Raw genomic sequence first — 20642 nt, 5'->3', positions numbered from 1 at the left:
TTCAACATGATTAATGTTCCCTCCTGCTCCACCTCTCTCAGTGGTACACATATATATAAAATTTCGCCTCCATGCTCATGATGACCACCTTGCCCCCATGGCTATATCCTAGCGATCTCCCCAATTGCCTTGCAAAAATCAGGCTCAACCTACCCCTCTGTGGCAAACTCTAGCATGTCGCCCACTGAACAAAAAATACACATGCAATCCACCTCTCTCAACTCCACTCCCCTCCCTTAGTGGAAGGTGACGGCTCTTCACTTCCCCACGATGGCCACCACCACTTCTTTTCGGCATGCACCTCATGAGGCTTTCCTTATTTTTCATGGTTTATAAAAAGAGCTTAAGCTTGGGGCCTACCTAAGATATGGTTCACATGAGTATGAGGTCTAGTCTCGTCCACACCTCCACTGCCTTTCTTGCATCACGGAGACACACAAAGCATGCATGCCACTCCTCCTTGCCGACTGAGTCTAGCATGTGACCATGCACTACTGCCGTCTTCTCGTACCTGAAAAACCCTATCGACGCAACAAAACGAGAGCTTCTAATGCAAGAGTTTTCAGGAGACGTGATCACAAAAAAAGGTGTTTCTGAGGTGGTTCCATTACCTAGGATGCACGTGCCAGAACCAGAGCCAAAGCTAGAGCAAAAAGCCAAACCAAAACCAAAACCACAAATCGAGCAAGTGGAGCTTTCCACATCCTATTTGGAGGAGGATGAGGTCAACCTGATAGTTCCCAAGGACATGGATCTCTCGAAATCCTATTTGGAGGAGGATGTGGTCGGCCCAACAATTTCGAGGAGCTTCCAAAAAAGCCATCCGAATCTTGCGAGGAGGAGGAAGAGACTACATGTGATTCAAAAGATCTAGCAACCAAGCCAAAGAAGACCAAGTCAAAGATCTTGGGAATCAAGCCAATGGTTATGAAGTGGAGTCTTCAATTGGACCGGAACGGAATTGGAGCAAAGGTGTATGGATTACCCTAGTGCTCCAAACTTAATAGGAGGGGATGTCATGTGCATCCGTTAATCCTGATGCTTGTAGACATGTATATTCTCATTAGCAAATATATGGACAGACTTAGGGATAGATTTAGAGCTGATTTTGCAGCCCTACAGGCTCTCAGAAGTGCCCAAGACATAGCCTAATGGTTGGGACATTTTTTGGGTATCCTTCACCCTGCATCTTTCTTGATGCTTGCCGCCTCCTTTTGCCTCTCCTCCTCCTTCGTCGCTCCTGGTTATGCTTTGAAGAGTTCTATTAAGTAGGTCCCGATCTCTGTCTTGGTGTTTGGGCGGGTGACCTTCCCGATCTGATCTTTTAGGTTATTATAAAGCACCTCCGCCCACGCCACCTTTGCCCTTCCCTCCGCTGCCTTTACCAATCCAAAGGCCTTCTTGGACATGCAATATGGCTTGTGGGTGAGGTTGATCATCTCCAACACGAAGCGCATACGCTTCACCCTATCCTCATCTAGAGTTCCTATAATTTTGAATGGTTGGCTTGATCTCTCCTCCTCTTTCAGCCGGTAGTTTGAAGACCTTTGCCACGTATAGGAGATTGAACACCCTTTTATCCCCTGATGGAAGCGTGATGGTGTTGGACTTCAATAGCTACTGCGCGCCTTGTGATTTTGTTGTGGCTCCTCCTAGGGCAGCTCAGCGAACTCCTTTAGCCCCATCCTCTCCAGCCATTCGGCATGCCTATCCACTTCCTTGTATACAGTGGAGGACAGAGGCTCGAACTCAAGCACCATGGCTCTTGTTTCGAGAATGCAAGGGGTGAGCATGAGAAGGTGAAGAAAACAGAGTTTAACAAAGGGACAATCAAGCGTGCACAAAGAATTTTTAAAATGTGATTTGGAAACTAGGCTTTCGATCAAAGTCACAAGGGACGGGGGACGGTAACGAGGGACAGGGACGAAAACGGGACGAGGGACGGCTGTATGTAGGGAACAGGGACGAGGGTAGGAACAGCATTTAAAAATTACTTTGTCGGCGCCACCCACTCGCTTATACGGGATAAGTGCACCGCCTCCATGAGGGGATGGGGTGTGATTGACCTCATCCCACCATGTCCATCCTGTCGTCCTTCTACGGGAACTTGAAGTGCTGTTGCCACGTGAGGAGGATGCCATGGATGATGAATGCCTCCTTGTCACTTGATAGCTTGAGAGAGAGAGAGAGGGAAAGAACTTGAGTGTGAGGGTGGGTGGGTGTGTGTGTGTGTGTGTAGCTTGAGAGAGTGTGTGTGAGCACTGAGTCTTGAGAGGCTCGAGATTGCTTGTGCGAGAGCTTGAAACTTGAGACCTTGGCCCTTGACGCTTGCCACTTGAGGGAGAGAGAGAGAGAGAGAGAGAGAGAGTGTATGTGTGTGTGTGTGTGTGTGTGTGTGTGTGTGAAGCTTAAGCTTGAAGTGTGAGAGGGAGTGTGTGTGTGTGTGTGTGTGTGTGTGGGGCCGTTGCCCAAATGGTAACCTGGGGCGTTCCCATGCAGTCGTCCCCTCCTGGATCCGTCCCCGAAACGCCATCCCTTGTGAGGGATGTCCATCTGTCCCCGTCCCAAAGTGTTCCCGGGACGACGTCTCCCCATTCCAAGGGTCCGTCCCCTGTGACTATGCTTTCGATGGAGAAGCACTCGGCCGTTGTCTGCACCTTCTCCCAAGGTGACCATAATTGCTTCATATTCTCATGATTGCCCCAGATCCTCCTCGCTACCTAATCATCAATGCAATGCGCACTATTCACAAGGTTATTAATGGCCAAGGTGGTAAGGTACGTAGTGTACGGTACGCTATCAATACGTACGGAACGTACTTTTGTACGGAACAAATTTTAAGGTACGTAAACAGTACGTACCATTTGTAAACAGTCCTAGAAACCTGAATATTTTGTAGACATAGCAACCAAAATACTTAAAATAAAGAGACTGAACCTCATTACTTAAAGTTTAAATCAATTATCAGTTACCAAGCCCATTACACAATACCTCATGTTAACAGTCATAGTGATATAAGCAAGAACCATGAAAGTCATAGATAATAAAAGAGAGTACAAATATCATGTCTACAGCTGCCAGCACATGTCCTGGTCCACAAGTGCAAAAAGCAAAACAATGAAACACTACACAGTTGTCTAGACTCTAGAGTCTAGACGCAAGAGTCTCAAATCTCATCATCAGATGAAGATGATGAGTCTTCTGAAGAGAGCATGCCTCCATCATTGATACCATTGCCCTCTTCATCGAACTCTGGCTCAGTAGCAACAAGCTCCAGTGCATCCTCATCATGTGCCTCGGGAATCTGAGTGTGAATGAGTTCGACAGCCTCATTTGCACGCCTCTGCTGGGTGCGACGAACTGGAAGCTTTCCCCTGCGAATGCTCTCTCGTCTCGCAGAGCCTGGATCTGGAGCTGCCGGGCGTAGAGGAATGCTGAGAGATCGTGCACGTGAGCGGGTCACACAACGATCCACGCTCTCAAGCTCTCTATGTAAAGCTCTCAAAATCTCCTCTTGCTCATCTCTAATCTGCCGATCCACAAGCTCCGGGCTGGGTTCATCTACCATTTTGAGTAGTGTTGGATCAACCTGTTTAAACATGCCACAAATTGCATATTGGACAATGGACATCCATTGAACTACAAAAAAATTTCTACTTCTAAGTTCTTATTGAGTCCAAATTTCAATGTATACCTGCTTCGGTGACCCCAAAGCATGGTAGCTTCGCACGAGCCTCATGTTAGCTCTGCAATACACCAACTTCTCTAATTGAGAAGTACTAAGGCGATTCCGAATCTTAGTGTGTATAAGGGAGTATGAGCTCCAATTCCGCTCACATGCTCCAGCTGAGCAATCCTGTGCAAAAATGAGTGCAATGCGAGCAAATTTGTAAATCTTTCAATGCTAAAACATCAATCTTCATTTCCGAAGAGTATACTTTAGAGATTAATTACAAGTTACCTGAGATAGAACACGAAGAGTTCCATAAGAGTGCCACCATGTCAAAGGGAATTTCATGGCTTCCTTCCTCAATGACACAGGTCTCGCAAATGAAGCACCAATACCACTCATGTAAGTGGTGAACTCTCTATCAATCTGAAGTTGCTCCTCCTCTGAGAACATCCTTCCATAGCTCTGGCGACCTCCTCTTCCGTCCCTGCTTTGGTGTAGGAACTAACTACACCGGTTCCTGTTCAAGGAGGCAACTAGCCTCTACATATAAGCATGAAATTCACACAACTGTACCTGATTTTATCTGATGAGAGCATTACCATAGTCTGCAAGAGAGAGAGAGAGAGAGAGACTGTGGGGAGCAAGCTCGACCCTCAATACATGAGTTGCAGGGCAAGGGAGTGCACCACAATAGCTCTTAACCTGCAACAATCCACCATCATGGCTGCAAATGAGCCTCATTCAGCCCAAAATCCCACGCTTCCCCCTTCCCAATGTGGAAAATGCACATAAATTTGACACTTGGTACATTTTTAAGCCTTTTTCTACATGCAATCTTCCAAGCTAAAAATCTCCTGACTGGTTCATACTCACAACAGTCCTTTGCTAGCTTTTGGTCCCCTTGACATTCCGCACAAACTGACGCGAACACTTTTCAATTCCGACACTGCCCAAAATAGCAGTTCCCTAGATTTTAGGGATGATGTCATCTGCATTCCTTCTGGTCTCCTGACCATCTTTGACCACTATGGTCACTTCAGAATTTGCTTAGAATTCAAGATACATTCACATTTCGGTGGCGGCCACTTACTAGTGTAAACCGGCCTATGCCCTCACAGATTCAGCATTTGATCTAACGTGATGTTCAATTTCATCTTGCTATGGTCCTCCCACAAGTCATATTCCTTACTGCTTTTCTCCTCATCAGCTAGCGTGCCTTGACGTCTATACATCCTTCTTTCTTTCTCCTTTTCTTCTCTTTCCTGTCCCTGACTTCCTCTTGTCAGTATTCCTGTCTGGATTCCCTCCAGATTTCTTTCCTTTTCTTCTATTCGAACGCTTCTGCTGCTCTTGGTTGTACTTGGCCCCAATTGGTGGTTTGGCATCGGCTTCTTTCTTGCACTAATCTCTTCCTTTTACTTGATCGTGTTTTTCCTGTCCAAATTTTTTACAAGATACTCTCCCAGGGGCAGGCTTTCCTGCATTGTCCTCACCATTCCTTGTGCACTTTGCACTAACTTGGTGATCTGTTCTCGAACCTTTTGCTGCCCTGCCCACTGCTCTAGTTTCCTTTCCAATTCCTACTCGGCATTTCTACATGTCTGCATTTTTACAAGTCCTTGAGATCTTGTCACAACCATAACTCTTGATGGCTCCTCTTGTTCTTTCCTTGCCTCACTATCCACTTTTATCATATTAACAACCACATCATTTCCTACTGGGTTTGCCTCCCTTTGTGGCCTTGCCTCTTGCAGTTCCTGTTGATGGCGTTGAATATGGAGCAATCATTCTATCTGTGCCCTAGACCATTGCAATAAAAGCAGGCTCCCCTTGGACCGAATCTTCCACCTCTCCCAAATCTTCCACCTTCTCTTCCATATGGTCTATTGATTTGAGGTCCTGTGGCAACCTGGTTGATGACGGAGGCTTGCTGTTGCTGCCTTTCCACTACCCTTGGGTTCCTATTCTGCGTGTTATAGTAACATGTCTCTGCAGAGTGATTGTCCCTTCCACAGATGGTGCACACTTACTGTGTGCCTCTTAACTGGCACTCCTCTTTCGTGTGTCCTTGATTGTTACACCTCGTGCACCAAACATCTAGTCTGAGTCCGGATCCTACATGTCCTCCAACAATCTTGGCTAGGGCAGCCCTTAGTTCTTCCTAAACTTTCTCTGCCTGCTTCCTACCTTTCTTTTTCCAGGGCTTCCGTGCCTCGACATCCGACTCCTGACTAGATTCTGACTCTGAGGTATCTTTTTCGGAATCAAATTTCGAGGTTTGTTGCTCTTGTCCTTCTTCTTCTTGGTCTTGTCTTTCCTGAATCTTTTTAGGAAAGCCTTCTTCAGCTCTTCAAATGTCTGCAAGTGATCTAGACCGTACTGGGCGTACCAGTTGGTGGCTTTGCCACCCAACGTTGTAGCAAAATACTCCGTCATTTATCCCAACGGAGCTTTGTAAGGAGTGCATCCTTAAGCTTAAAAGGCATAGATGATTGCCAGAAGGTAAGGGGGTTTACTATGGGTGGGGTTTAGACCCAAAGTACCATTGCCATGTGCAATCAGAGTCTCCTCAAACTTTGGAAGATGCAATTACGCATGCTCACATTTTTCATGCTACTTCCAAGTCTGAAGAAAAATGGCTCCAGTTTGCACAAGGATCATGAAAAATCAGATCAAGGAAATGACACTTTTAAAAAGAGAAAGAACAATTTTAAAGAATATAAAGGTGCTTCGCAAGAGAAACCTAAGAAGCCAAAACAGGCCCTGTCTACAACCAAAGATGAAGACCTTTGTTTTAATGCATGAGTCCGAACCACTCCGCTTTTCGGTGCCCCAAAACAAAAACAAAACAAACAAAACAAACAAAAAAAAAAGAGTGCAAAGGATAAATCTCAACATTCCATGCAGAGAAGATGCCCTTCCCGGGTACTTCAAAGATTAAAGAAGTTAAGATTTACCATGATCTTAACCAATACACTATGAAGTTTTGAAAGAAGAAATATATCCAAAAAAAGTAAACACAAACAATAGCAAAGTTCTCCCCGCCATATTCATACTCGAGGAGCTGCTTGACTCAGAGTTCGCAAATGACACGACAACATACTTATCTGGAGATGTGGAGAATATTCAAAGATTTGCAAAGGTGATTGAGATATTCTGTCACGTATCAGGAGCACAGATCAACTAGTACAAGTCATGTGGTTTTTGGGTTCTCTTCACCCCCCCGACTTGGCGTCAGGTTGAGACTTTCCGCTGGATCCTGACAGAAACTCCGGTCCGTTATCTGAGATGCCAAGTGGGCATCGATATTTCCCTAGAGCACCAACTAGCCCCTCTTCTTCTGAGCATTCGGAAGAATGCTTCTATACTAGAGTTCAGCGAGGCTTTCACTAGCCGATCGAGTGGTGGTGAGACGAACCAAGTTCTTCTTGCCACCATGTGGTATATTACTTCTTGTTGGGCCTTCTCTCAAGCCTGCATTGGTCACATTCAACAGTTGATCCGTAATTTTACGTGGGCGGGCAAGGATGGGAGGCTTGTCCGAGCCAAAGTGTTGTCCACAACACACCAGATGGATTTTCACGGAGATGCGGACCTACGACTTTAGCCCAGCTTTTGAGAACATATTTGCAATAGCCTATTACGAGCTTGTGATCACCTCAGGCTAGCCCTCCAGCAAATAGTTCCGGTAGCTTCTAAGGAGCGTCTTCGATAGTGCAACCGGAATCTTATTCTAGGAATTGATTATGGAAGAGTAGAGAATTAATTCAATCATAAAAACCATTGCTTATAAGCTTTAACTAAATCAAATCAATTGAAATTTAAACACTTAAACAAAATTAAAAATACTTAGCTCATAGACCATATTGGGTGCAATCTTCCCCCCTCTTGTGCGTGGCCTCTCCCCACACAGGAGTATTTCTTTATTAGCTTTCTTTTTCACCAAAATTAGGCCGTAGCCCCCAAAATATACAAGATGTGCTTTTTAGAGAGCACGACACTCTTCTTTAACAAAAATAGAGTGTCAAATTGGGACTAGGGTAAAGCCATAGGCTTTAATAAATTCCACATAAATAAATGTATCTTTCCTAAAGTTCAAAATGGAAAAATCATTTGATAAGGTTACAAGCTACTATGCTTGCCAAAAATGAAATGTGATGAACCAAGACATTTCTTCCAAAGTAAACTCTTCAATTCCCATAGTCTTCATCACCTGAAAATATAAGCCCAATTAATTATTAAATTAATCCCACAAATATTAAACAGACACAAATCATCACCAACTCATGACTACAGACGTAAGTACCCCAAGAATCACCCTGCCATACAAACCTAACTGAAATAATCATAGGTGGCCTCAAACATACGTCATATACCGCACGTATTAATATTTATAGTGGTATCACCCACGATATTAACCTAGCCGGCATGACGCAAGAGTAATCTAGGCGTCCCCAAATTACTCAAGAGGAGATAAATAATATTTTTCTAGAGGACTTAAAATATATTCTCATGACATCCCTCTTGCTTGAGTTTGCAATTGTCCTCAATTGCGGATTTGCTGGGTTTGAAAAGAATGAAGAATTTCAGAGTAAACTCGAAAAAATTTCTCAGGCATCCATTTAGCATCTTCTTGTGGATGATTCTTGAAAGTCAAAAGATACTTGAAGTATTGATTACCTATTCTTGTTGTTGTTATCTCTTGGTCAATGATAGCATCAGGAACTAGTACTTCTTCCTCTCCTTCAATAAGAGGTGGTTCCTCATATGTTGGGTGAGTAGGAAGTGTTCCTCGAAAAGGTTTCAAGAGATGGATATGAAAAGAATTGTGGATATTCCAATTAGATGGAAGCTCTAATCTATAGGCCACATCATTAATCTTTTGAAGGATTTTAAATGGCCCATAATATCTAAGCGCTAGCTTCACTACAGGGAATTTTTCCACACTCTTTAATCGACGTTTTTCAATTCTCAAAAGTACATAATCACCTTCTTGAAATGAAAAATCTTTGCGCTTCCTATTTGCTTGAGATGTATACTTCTCTTGAGCTTTTGCAATACAATCACGCACTTCAAATAGAATGCGATCAAAGTCTCTAACATATTGGTCGGCTGCTTCAATCTTATGAGAGAGTCTAGTAGCCGGAATAGGCAATGCTCTTCCATAGATAATCTCAAATGGTGCTCGACCAGTAGCAATATGAGGAGTATTATTATAAGCAAATTGGAGTAGGTGTATGTACTTATCCCATGCACTAGGTTGCTGGGAAACATAGGCTCTAAGCATATCTAAGATAGTGCTATTTGTGACTTCGGTCTGTCCATTCGATTCCGGATGGAAAGCCGTGGAAAAATCTAACTTAGTGCCTAAGTTTGAGAATAGAGCAACCCAAAAGTGACTACAAAATTTAGAATCTCTATCAGAAACTATCACTTTGGGTAGTCCATGATGAACAAAAATTTGCTTAACAAATATGTTTGCGGCTTGCTGAGAAGTTAGTGTCTTTTTACATGGAATGAAACAGGCTTGCTTACTAAATCTGTCCACTATTGTCCAAATCATGTCATGAAGACTGGAAGTAGTAGGAAAGCCAGTAATGAAGTCCATAGACACTTGTTCCCATGGTCTATCAGGAATAGGTAGAGGCATAAGCAATCCTAAAGCTTTGCCTTTGTAGCTTTTAATTGTTTGACAAATGTTACATTCAGCTACAAATTTAGCTACATCATTCTTTAAATGAGGCCAATAGAATTCTCGAGAAACTACTTGAAGTGTTGCGGAAACTCCTCTATGTCCCACAAATGGTGGTTGGTGCATCTCTTCCAAGACAAGTTGTCTATAAGGTTGAGTAACACACAATCTTTTCTCAAAGAAAAGATACCCATCATTATGAGAATAACTTCCTTGAGGTGTCCAATTGTTTTCACGCAATTTGATCCATATTTGAGAAAAATCTGGATCAACTTCGTAAGTTTCTTTCATAAGTACAAATGGTTCACTTTCAATAATGGAAATGTTGTTGATATTTGGTCTTCGACTCAAAGCATCGGCAACAACATTTTCTTTTCCAGGTTGATATTGAATCATAGGTTGGAAACTTTGAATGAAAGCTGCCCATTTGATATGCCTATCTGAAATAAGAGGTTGCGTAAGCAAATGCCTAATGCTTTGTTGAAATTCCTGCACTTTCTTGATTTTTGAGAAGTTGAAGCCCTTTCCTACCTTCTCCACAAATCTCCTAGCCCAAGCTCTGATACCACTGCAACCGGAATCTTATTCTAGGAATTGATTGTGGAAGAGTAGAGAATTAATTCAATCATAAAAACCATTGCTTGTAAGCTTCAACTAAATCAAATCAATTGAAATTTAAACACTTAAACAAAATTAAAAATACTTAGCTCATAGACCATATTGGGTGCAATCTTCCCCCCTCTTGTACGTGGCCTCTTCCCACACAAGAGTATTTCTTTATTAGCTTTCTTTTTCACCAAAATTAGGCCATAGCCCCCAAAATATACAAGATATGCTTTTTAGAGAGCACGGCACTCTTCTTTAACAAAAATAGAGTGTCAAATTGGGACTAGAGTAACGCCATAGGCTTTAATAAATTCCACATAAATAAATGTATCTTTCCTAAAGTTCAAAATGGAAAAATCATTTAATAAGGTTACAAGCTACTATGCTTGCCAAAAATGAAATGTGATGAACCAAGACATTTCTTCCAAAGTAAACTCTTCAATTCCCATAGTCTTCATCACCTGAAAATATAAGCCCAATTAATTATTAAATTAATCTCACAAATATTAAACAGGCACAAATCATCACCAACTCATGACTACCAGGCGTAAGTACCCCAGGAATCACCCTGCCATACAAACCTAACTGAAATAATCATAGGTGGCCTCAAACATACGTCATATACCGCACGTATTAATATTTATAGTGGTATCACCCACGATATTAACCTAGCCGGCATGACGCAAGAGTAATCTAGGCGTCCCCAAATTACTCAAGAGGGGATAAATAATATTTTTCTAGAGGACTTAAAATATATTCTCATGACAGATAGCCCTTGATTTGGAACCCCCTGATCTGTTTACCTACTGGCCACAAGCTCAGGGCTCGGCCTCATGTATCCTAGGAAGCGTTGAGCATCGGACCGGCTAGGTCCCTTGGAGATTGGCTTGCATTCAGACAGCTTTCCCCAGTGGCTCAAGAGAGAGGCCTGAATGGGATCTAGTGCACAGAGAGACTCAGTCTCGACATCAACTCTGCCATTCCTCTGGAGTGGCTGACACCTATCCATGACCCTATTTCCTTGCAATGGCTAGGAGTTTTTACCAAGCACGATATTCTCCTGGCAGTTCATGGTGGGAACGAGAGCTCCTCCTTGCTCACTTTTTCGATTGGAACTCATGGCAGAGTACAAAGATCAGAGCCCCCCTTCGAGAACTTCAAGTTACAGAGGGTGAGGATGATCGCATTCCATGCACATGAGTGGCACATTGACCCACCTCCGGCCAAGGTGGCCAAGCAAAGACACGACCCACCTCCGGCCAAGGTGGCCAAGCAAAGACACTAGCGTTTATAGATCTGGGAGAGCCAACCCATCACGCGCCTTTAGTGGGACCCAGGAGAGTGGACTTGGTGTGATCCTACAGACAGGGAGGAGACTGCAAGTACCCCGTTTTTCACATACACCGCACGGCTTGGTCGTAAGATCTAGATGCCCAAGGTCAAGGGCACTCCGGCAACAACAAGACACTGGCAATCTCAAGGCCTCTCACCGCGCTCTCTCAGATTTTTGGGAGAGGCTTTGGGACAATTTTCGACCTCCAAAGATTACCCTATTTTTTTGGTTGTTGGCACATAGGACTCTAGGAGTTACGTGGTTGGCCATTGGTGGTAGACCAACAGCATGTCTAAGATGTGGCCATCCCAAGAGTCTCAACGACATTGTCAGCGGGATTGCCCGAAGTCTCAACAATTCTGGCAATAGATTCTCCGCATCTTCACTCTGGACAGGGCCTCTTCCCGTACTACTACATGGGGCACTGTCGCTTGGACCACTGAGGCTGAGGTTGTCATGGATTATAAGGAGAAAGATGGGGAGCTAGCCCTTGAGGTCTCTCACCTTCGCATTTCAACAGTACCAATCTCGACTCCCAACCCCATCTATTGGTCACCGGAAGATGGGAGATGTGTAGCAACAACATTGCCACATGACATATATGGAGAGCTCAATGCAGCAAAGCCATCAAAGGCACCCACGCTCCGCCTGCAGAGTCCATTGGAGGCATCTTGCTCGACATCATTCATACCCTCCATGGCCATTGGGGGAAGCTTCAAGGTGGTTGTGACCGTATGTGGAAGCATAGGGAAGCCTTCCTGAGACTCTGGCGACCTGATCCTTTTCTCACGAATAGTGGCGGTGAGCCCACTTGGCACTACAGACCACCTGTGTGGTTATTCCCTCCCCCATCCCTTGTATGAGATAGCCTTCTCCTCATAGAGCGGCCAGCGGGAGGAGAAGTGCATCCTTCCACGGTCCACACCTTCTTTGTTCTTTGATCCTCGCTCCGTACATGTTGGAAATATTGTTCATCCCCAAATGGACTCCCTGCATGCTTGTATCAAGTCCATTTATGAGGCCCTACATTGCATATTTTATCTACTGTTTTCGCACCATTTTTAGGTGCCTTTTTTAGCATTTTTCTATATTTGATGGATTTTTGTCAAAGTCGGCTTGTAAGGCTTGGCCGACGAGCTCATAATGACCTAATTTAAATAGGTGCCTCATTACCACATCATTTCATCTCTGATTTCAGCCCCGTCTTGTACATACCAGCACTCACAGGCCTCCGTCGTGTTGTACCTTCATTCATATTCAAGTTCTTGATCATTTGCAATCTAATGTCTACATATATGTGTTGTTTTATTCTCTGTTTTCAGATTTACAGTAGCACAGATTTCTCACATGGTATCAGAGCCTAGAACTACTCTAGGACCTGCGTTCTCTTTCAAGAACCTGTTGTTTACAAATTTCAGCACATAAAGACCTGCGTTTTCAGATCTGGGAGCTGCATATTTCATCAAAAAGCTGCATTTTTTCTCAGTGGTGCTGCGTTTTCTTATGTGTTTCTCTTCACAGAGATGTGTTTTCAGCATCTGTGGTGCCATTAAACCTTTGAGATCCATTTCTTTTCTCCTCTTCTGGTTTTTTTCGACCCTTCCACCCTGCATTCCTTCTTCTTCATCCTCATACTAACTGTGCTCAGTTTTAGAGGAGCTAACTCTATTTGAAGCGGAAGATTCTACATTTGGAGGATATGGCTTCAGGAGATCAATATTCTAACTTCTCTGGACTTCTTTTCTCTTCCCAAGGAATCTTATCCCCTCCTTCACAGGCTACCACTTCATTCGTACCCTCTCCCTCCACCCCTTTGGTGGTTCTCACAACCCCACTTCTTCTCTTGTTTCTCCCCTCCCACAAAACCTCACCCCTTCTTTCTCTCATGTTCCATCCTACACTCCTCCCCAAATCAGTGATTCCATGAAGCTTACAACCACCAATTATCATAATTGGCCTTTTTATACCTAGTTGCTTCTCGAAGGTGTTGGTGTTTGGACATCAGTTATGACACCTATCTTGGTGGATCCAGCTTTACGGGGAGTTTTGGATGCTCGTGCACACCTCATCATCATTCATTGCATGACTCTTGCCATACATGCACAATTTATTTCTACAAGGAATAATGCTCGACAGATGTGGCTTGAGATTCAGAGGAGGTTTGGTGCTGTTTCTTTTGTGGAGAGTGCCTCGTATTTTGACATGGTTTGTAGCATGTGAATGGGTGATAAGTATTCACTTAAACCTTTGTTTATTCTTGTAAAGGTTTTATAACCTTTACTATTCACACTTCATTAAAGCCAAGCACCGCCCAAGGGCCAAGGTGTGACCAGCCCAAACTGTGGGCTCCCTAGGCCATTTAAGCCCCATGTTGCCCTCTTTTCATTGGGCGGGGGGGGGGTTGGGAGGGGGGCATTTTATAAAGGTACCCACCTTCATTAAAGGTGGGACACTACCACGTGTCAAAGGGGGGTTGGACCCCTTCCCCCTCTTCCACCAACCTCTCCCACGAGTGCTTCTCTTGCTCTCAGCAGTCGCTCGTCATACACTATGGACAACCATGCATAGAGTCGGTAAGGGCATAGTTCACATGGCCAGCCAAGTGGTACACATGCTTCTGATGCTTTGCGTATAGACATATGCATATAGGTTATGTGGAGAAGCAAACACATGTAGCCAACAGGGGATGCATGAAGATGACCCAAATGTGTTGAAGGCCGAGATGGAATGTCTCGAGAGGCAGTTGAATGTGCCGAGGAAGAATTGAAGATGTTTCATGAGAACCCACAGAGGCCACAAAGGCCAAGTCTATGATTGCACATACTATGGACTCTATGGCCAAAAACTGGGTGTGAACCCTCGTGAGGTAGCTCTCAACTACCTTATGCGCACTCGGGATTTGGTGAAGGGCCAAATAGGTGAACTTTGTGTTAAAGAACCCCCGCGTATAGAGAGAGGTAATGCTATGTCTTGCAAGATAAAGTCTTTTGTGCACAAGGACATGGCTTCACTGACTTCCAAGCAAGCCTCCACCCCGCATGGGTCAAGAAAGGAAAGAGATGTACATGGCAAAAACAGTGCCAAACTGGATGTAAATGTATATGTGATACATGATTCTTGTGGGAAAAGTGTTAGGAGGTTGATAAGGTAGAGGAAGTTCTTCAACGTAAGCAGATTGTGTTTCACAAGGAGAGAAAGCTACCTGCTTGTAAGCTTTCCAAGTGATACCTTGTGAAGTTCAAGAACTATTTGCCTATATCGACACAAAATGGGTTGATGAAGACTACTTCAAAGACTACCCACAGCTTCTTCAGGCGTATCTGGAGACTTTTCAATTGAGGTCAACTGTTTAGAAGCCGAGGGGGATATCACCACTTGGCTGCCCAAGTGGTCTTCCTCTATTTCGTGCCAAGGTATAAGAGGCCAAGGAGCTTCATGTCACCCATACTATGGCTAGGCCTCGTGTCACCTATGGGAGGCCAAGCATTGTGTCACCCAAAGTGTGGCCAAGACGTGCAACCCTTATCATGAATCCCAGTTTAGGCTTTCCCACTGAGCCAATTCTGTGCTCGGGAAGACCTGCTATTTATAGGTTCTAGGTAGAAACTGATTTCGCGTGACTTGTTTTTGTGTGACCGTTGCCTGCTATGACGTGACCAGTTCATGGACAGGGGACGCCCGCCGGTAAGTATTCACTTAAATGACCTTTACTGTTCACACTTCATTAAAGGCGGGCACCGCCCACTGGGGCCCAAGGGCCAAGGTGTGACCAGCCCAAACCATGGGCACCTTCCTAGGTCATTTAAGACCCATGGGGGGAGGGGGGAGGGGGGCATGTTATAAAGGTGCCCGCCTTTAATGAAGGTGGGCACTGCCATGTGTCAAAGGGGGGGGGGTTGGACCTCTCTCCACCCCCCCCCCCCCTTCCACCAACCACTCCCACGAGTGTCTTACTCTCACGTTGGAAGGAAGGCGCATCACTCTTGGGTCTCTCTCTCTCTGCAAATCGACACCAAAAAGATAACTCGCCAGGCCACCCTGTACTTGCTGCCAACTGCACCTGCTTTCAAAGGTGCTGTACCACCTGTAACATCAGCTGAAACCTTACTGTACCTGCAAGTACACCTACTGGAAACTGTACCTGCAGTAATGGCTGGAAACTCTACTGTACCTGCAGTACATGCTGAAACCCTACTGTACCTGCAAGTACACCTGCTGGAAACCCTTCTGTACTTGCAGTACATGCTGAAACCCTACAGTACCTGCAGGTACACCTGCTGGAAACCCTGCTGTACCTGCAGTAGTACCTGCTGCACCAGATGTACCAGTTGTGAGTACCTGCTATCGGAAACCACGTACTAGTACCTATGTGTACTTCTACCTGTTCGTGTGTTTGTTCTGCAAGGGTGTGAACCAAGCTCTAGTACAGGAGCAGCTATTTGTGCATGCCCTCAGAACACAACAGTTTCGCATTCAATCCCCTCCAAGTGTATGAGACTGGTGGCCATGCTACTTTGACTCATTCGACAAGTCCAGCATCGACAATCTACTCCAACACACTTTTGTTTAGGTACCTTGCCTTCATATTTGCATTGCATTGTAGTATGTGGCTGGCAAGCCCTTGGAACTTTGTACAGACTACAATACTCCAATAATATACTTCAATATTGAGGTGGAGATTGGCCCATTCCCGGCCCCAGTGGTGGTGTACTGTGCAATGCTTGTCTCTTGCAGATTATCTTGTGCAGTGATATATCGTTCAATTGTTTTGTGCATTGTAACTATTACATTTTAAGTGTTGACATGCATGTTGTTCAGACGGTGCCCAAGGACGTTCACACCTTGCTGGTGTAGTTACACCATGTCCCTCACATAACCAAGGCTCTTTCCTACTTTGAAGGTGCAACCTCAATTTATGTATCAAAAATAAAGGAGAGGTGCCATAAAACCTAGCAAGAAAATCTCCAAACAAGTTGGTCATGACTCATCATGCTTAGCAAGATACAGTAAAACTCCTAGTTTCCAAACTAGAGCTCCTTCAAAATCCTGAAAAAGAAAGTGTGCCTGCAGGTATAAAAACACACTTGCACTATAAAGTTCTCAAAGAAGAAATATATTCAAAACAAGTAAACACAAACAATAGCTAAGCTCTCCCTGCCATCAGTATACGCCTTATCTTATCTCTGAGCTTTTGCTCTCAAAGCCACTGCGCAATATTCATGGGCATATCATCATATGGCACATAGATACGATGGAGACTTAAGATCTTCTATGTTTCATGAATCACATGTCCGCTGCAATTACAATGGAGCCTTAATATTCATGGGCATATCATCATATGGTACATTGATACAATGGAGCCTTAAGATCTATGTTTCATGACTCACATGTCCTCTGCAATTACCTCCCTTGACCTTGTCTTTAACTTTAGCTAACAAATACAAAGAAATATCATCATTTAATTTGAACTTCACAAGTTGTCAAGTAAGCTTGCACACTACTTAATTGAAGTCTAGATCACAGACAGCAGAAAACTGAGCAATCATCCACAATTGACATGCAGCAGTGTCCCAATGGCCAGGACACCCCCTCCCTTGTGGAGTATTTACTTTGTTGATATGAGAATGAAAGTGCTTGATGTTCACTCTTAACCTCACTGTGCTCTTAGCACTACACACCTCCATCCAATTTTGTAGATCACTTTCTATGCAGATCCGTCCATATGCAGAAGGGATAAGCTGCCACCAATTGTTTTTCAGCATTTCAGCTTCTCTCGAGATCCTCTCTAGTCCCCCATTTTGCTCAAGAGAGAGCTGAGGGCTGACGAGGAGGAGGAATGAGGAAACTCGGAGCCTATTTATAGGAAAAATCTGCTCCAGCTAGCACAAGTTGGCCAGCCCTTTGCAAGCCCTTGAAAAGTGAGATAAGAGTCACTTGACATGTTCATACTGCATTGAAAAGGCACCCAACCCTAGGCCCCTTGGCCAGGCTAGTCTACACACACTCAGCCTACCCAAAACTGATCTAAAGCTGCCCCAAACCTGCCCATTTCTGCTACATGCTGATTTTCTCTGACACAAGCTCCCCACACTTCCAACGGCAACCAACAATGTCCAACACCAGTCTTTGTTTCTCTTTGGTTCCCATTTTGATCATTCTCATAGCCATGTGCCTCTGGACAGTCGTAACCGTGTGCACTTACATCTATCCAATGTGCAAACCGTGTGCGCTTACATCTATCCGATGTGCAAACCGTAACCTATACTCACACTCACTCACTCAACCATGTCCCTTCTAAGAGGGTTCACAAAGCATCCTATTACAGCTAATTGGCCTGTTCTATCGTGGACATGTCCCCATGATGTCTTGGCACATGCATGTGACATGTACTCCATCTTCTTGCTTTTAAAAAGATGAAAACCTAGCTTGTAGGAATAGTTTCTCTAAAACAAATACAAACGAGGTGTTGATCTTCATGTTTATATATTTGTACCACACACTGACGAATATAATGTGCATGAAAACTGCCGCTGCAAGCAGAGCCACCTTCTAGAGTACAGATCGCCAATCCCTTCCACAATGGTGTGTGGGTGGGGGCTTTAACATGATAGAATCAGCAAAGGATAGACTCGGAGGAGGCATGGCTACAGTTTCTGGCTCAGAGTTTTCTGCTTGGGAGGAGCTTATCCTGGCTCTCAGCAGTAGGACCCTTGGCATTTACCAGAGTTTGGATGCATCCTCGGGAGTCTGTGCTTCTTGAGGTTTGCCAGAAGGAGCACCGGCCCCAACCTTTCCAAACTTGATAGATTCTATGTGGATGAGTGGGCTTGCGGTCATGGGGACATGATCGCTATTCTGGTAGGCACTACTTTCTCCAATCATGCTCCGGTCATTCTATCTCTGGAGGACCCCTAGAGGCAGGACAGACACTTGAGCACTCGGATCCCTGACAGCCTCATCCAGGACTCCGAGATATGTACCACGATAGAGCAAATATGGGAGGGGCTGGATTTTCTCTCAGGATCAGCTGTAGGCACCTTGGATGCATGCCTAAGTGAGATCAACAGTTTACTACAAGAGGTAGCAAAGAGCAAATTGGCTGGCTTCCGTGAGGAAGAGAGGAGCATCCCCAAAAGGATTTAGGAAACTTTGCACGGGACACTGGGCGGGGAACAGGCCTCACCCCCTTTCAGTAATTTATTCAAGAACAATCCACGGGCTCGCAAGCCAGGATCAATACATCAACAAATACAAAAGCAAACAAATTTGCAGATGAAGAAATCCAAGTCGGAGTTGGAGTCGATGTCAATGTCAAGGCATGAGACACCACGGGGATGACCCACAAGAATCTCTCACCAAGCTAGTACCAATTCAAATCGAAATCCAAATACAAGTCCAACAAACCCCAAGCTTGTACACGAGGTGCACAAGAGACAAGTGTGGACGATGAAGCTTATGAAGATCAACTGAAAGTCAGATGCCCAAACTGGAGAAAAAACATCCCACCAAGCTGTACAGAAGTGTATGAACCAGGATATGTCCCTGGCAGCACAGCAACAATAGTTCAGATCAGTAGGCGGTGCACGGCGGCGACTAGACAGGCAACGGTGTGCAGTAGCTGTACGGTGGCACACAAGCGATAGCAGATAAGCACAGGCAGCGCTGAATAGCAACCAGTTCAGGTGGCGAAGGCAATGCTGTCAGCAATACGACGACGGCACACAACAATGATCAAGCAGCACACTGAACACCCAATTGGTGGCGGCAGCGTCAGGTGGCGGTGTTGGCTGTAGGCGACAGAGCTTTTGGTGCAATCAGATGTACGGCGACGGCGCATAGCAGATGGTGGTTGAGACAGCAGCACACAACAGGTCGGCGGCAACAACTGGCGCAAACAGGCTGCGCACATGCAGTTCAGGCAGCGCAGCCAGGTGGACGCACGCGGCAGGGATGGCAGACAAGCAGCAGTCAGGCTGTATAACAGCGCACGGTCCAGTAGGCAGGTCAGCTGGGGGCCGTGCACACCTGGTGGCAGCAACAGTACGGACAATGGCAGACAGCTCCAATTGGTGGTGGCACTCAGATGCACGTTAGCAGCTGCGTCAGGTGGCGGAGATGATAACGTTGATGATGACAATAAACTTCACTCTTCAATGATGTTCTTCACAGCTAGTCAATGGTGCTTCAAGAGGGGTTCATGTTAGCATTATTCATCTCCTGGTAGTGTGCCCAAGTTGTGTATCAGGGGTGCCCAGATTTATCCCGGGCAACACCTTATTTTTTCCTCATGTCAGGCCCTTGGTTGTAGGGTTGGCCACCCATTATCACATGTTTCTTTTTGTCCAGTCGTGGGTCTTTTTCTAGAGCCAGTCGGCCAGCTCCACAAGGAGCTATATAAGGCCATGCTCTTATTCACTTGGAGATACCTTGACAACGGCTTCCAAGCCCGGGTCCTCCCTCAGGGGAGTTGCTCATCATGCCCGCACTTACACGGACCACCCCTTGCACAGGGCTGATTGTATCATTGCTTCTTCTTCTTTATGCAGATTTGTTTTCTTTCTCTCTCTGTGCCTATGTCTCACGCTTTCCGCTGCGCACTTTTGACATGGTATCAGAGCACCGGGTTGAGGCACTTCTACAGAAAGTGTCCAGGCATTTTTTCTGAGAGGAGGATTTCTGCGTTTTCTGATACTACTGGTTGCAGAGGAGGGAGTGTTTTGGTCTTGTCTAGGGTGGCTGAAGGAGGTACAGGGCAGCCCCTACTGGCTGCGTTTTGCAGGTCTGGGGCAGCAAGCAGGGGAGATACCTATAGCTGCATTTTCTGCAGAGTTGGGGCAGCAAGCAGGGGAGATACCTTTGGCTGCGTTTTCTGCAGAGATGGGGCAGCAAGCAGGGGAGATACCTATGGCTGCGTTTTCTGCAAAGATGGGGCAGCAAGCAGGGGAGATACCTATGGCTGCGTTTTCCCCCAGAGGAGGTGCTGTGCTTTCCTCTTCCCTCTCTTCTTCTTGGTACACGTGCTGCCGGCTGTTTACAGCAGTGTTTTTTGCATTATCTCATCTGCGCTTCTGGAGGCAGTGGAGGTAGGTGTTCTTTTCAGGACTAGTGCCTTCCCACATGGCCTTGAGCCCTTGCTCGGCCAATCTTTGCTTTGTCAGAGTTTTCAGACTCATGGGTGCACACTTGGATTAGGTTCTCAAGCTGTTCACCTTGAGAGGGGGATGTGGTTACTTGAGCCACTCCTATTCCCCAAGCAGATGGCCTTCTGGATTACAGGGTACAGGCATAGGAGTCTTCATCCCTAGGATGAGCATTGATTTGGGAGCTTGGTGCACAGG

At 45.3% G+C, this 20642-nt stretch overlaps 2 protein-coding genes across 2 annotated transcripts in view; both read right to left on the bottom strand.

The window, feature by feature from the left end:
- The window catches only part of LOC147619339 (putative galacturonosyltransferase 10), a 33673-nt gene that overhangs the window by 7470 nt on the left and 5561 nt on the right, over positions 1-20642 (bottom strand). The window lies entirely within an intron of this gene.
- Positions 3029-4102, bottom strand: LOC147619340 (uncharacterized). Its single transcript, XM_086772966.1, has 3 exons — positions 3962-4102; positions 3695-3856; positions 3029-3589 (listed from the first exon to the last, which is right to left on the bottom strand). The coding sequence occupies exons 1-3, from the start codon at positions 4070-4072 to the stop codon at positions 3167-3169; spliced, it is 696 nt and encodes a 231-aa protein (XP_086629092.1). The 5' UTR covers positions 4073-4102; the 3' UTR covers positions 3029-3166.

Source organism: Cibotium barometz, chromosome 33 (assembly GCF_041138505.1).
Source record: "Cibotium barometz isolate CiBa-2024 chromosome 33, ASM4113850v1, whole genome shotgun sequence".
Lineage (NCBI taxonomy): Eukaryota > Viridiplantae > Streptophyta > Polypodiopsida > Cyatheales > Cibotiaceae > Cibotium > Cibotium barometz.
The sequence above is the reverse complement of the archived record's forward strand: the minus strand, read 5'-3'. Positions and strand labels throughout refer to the sequence as shown.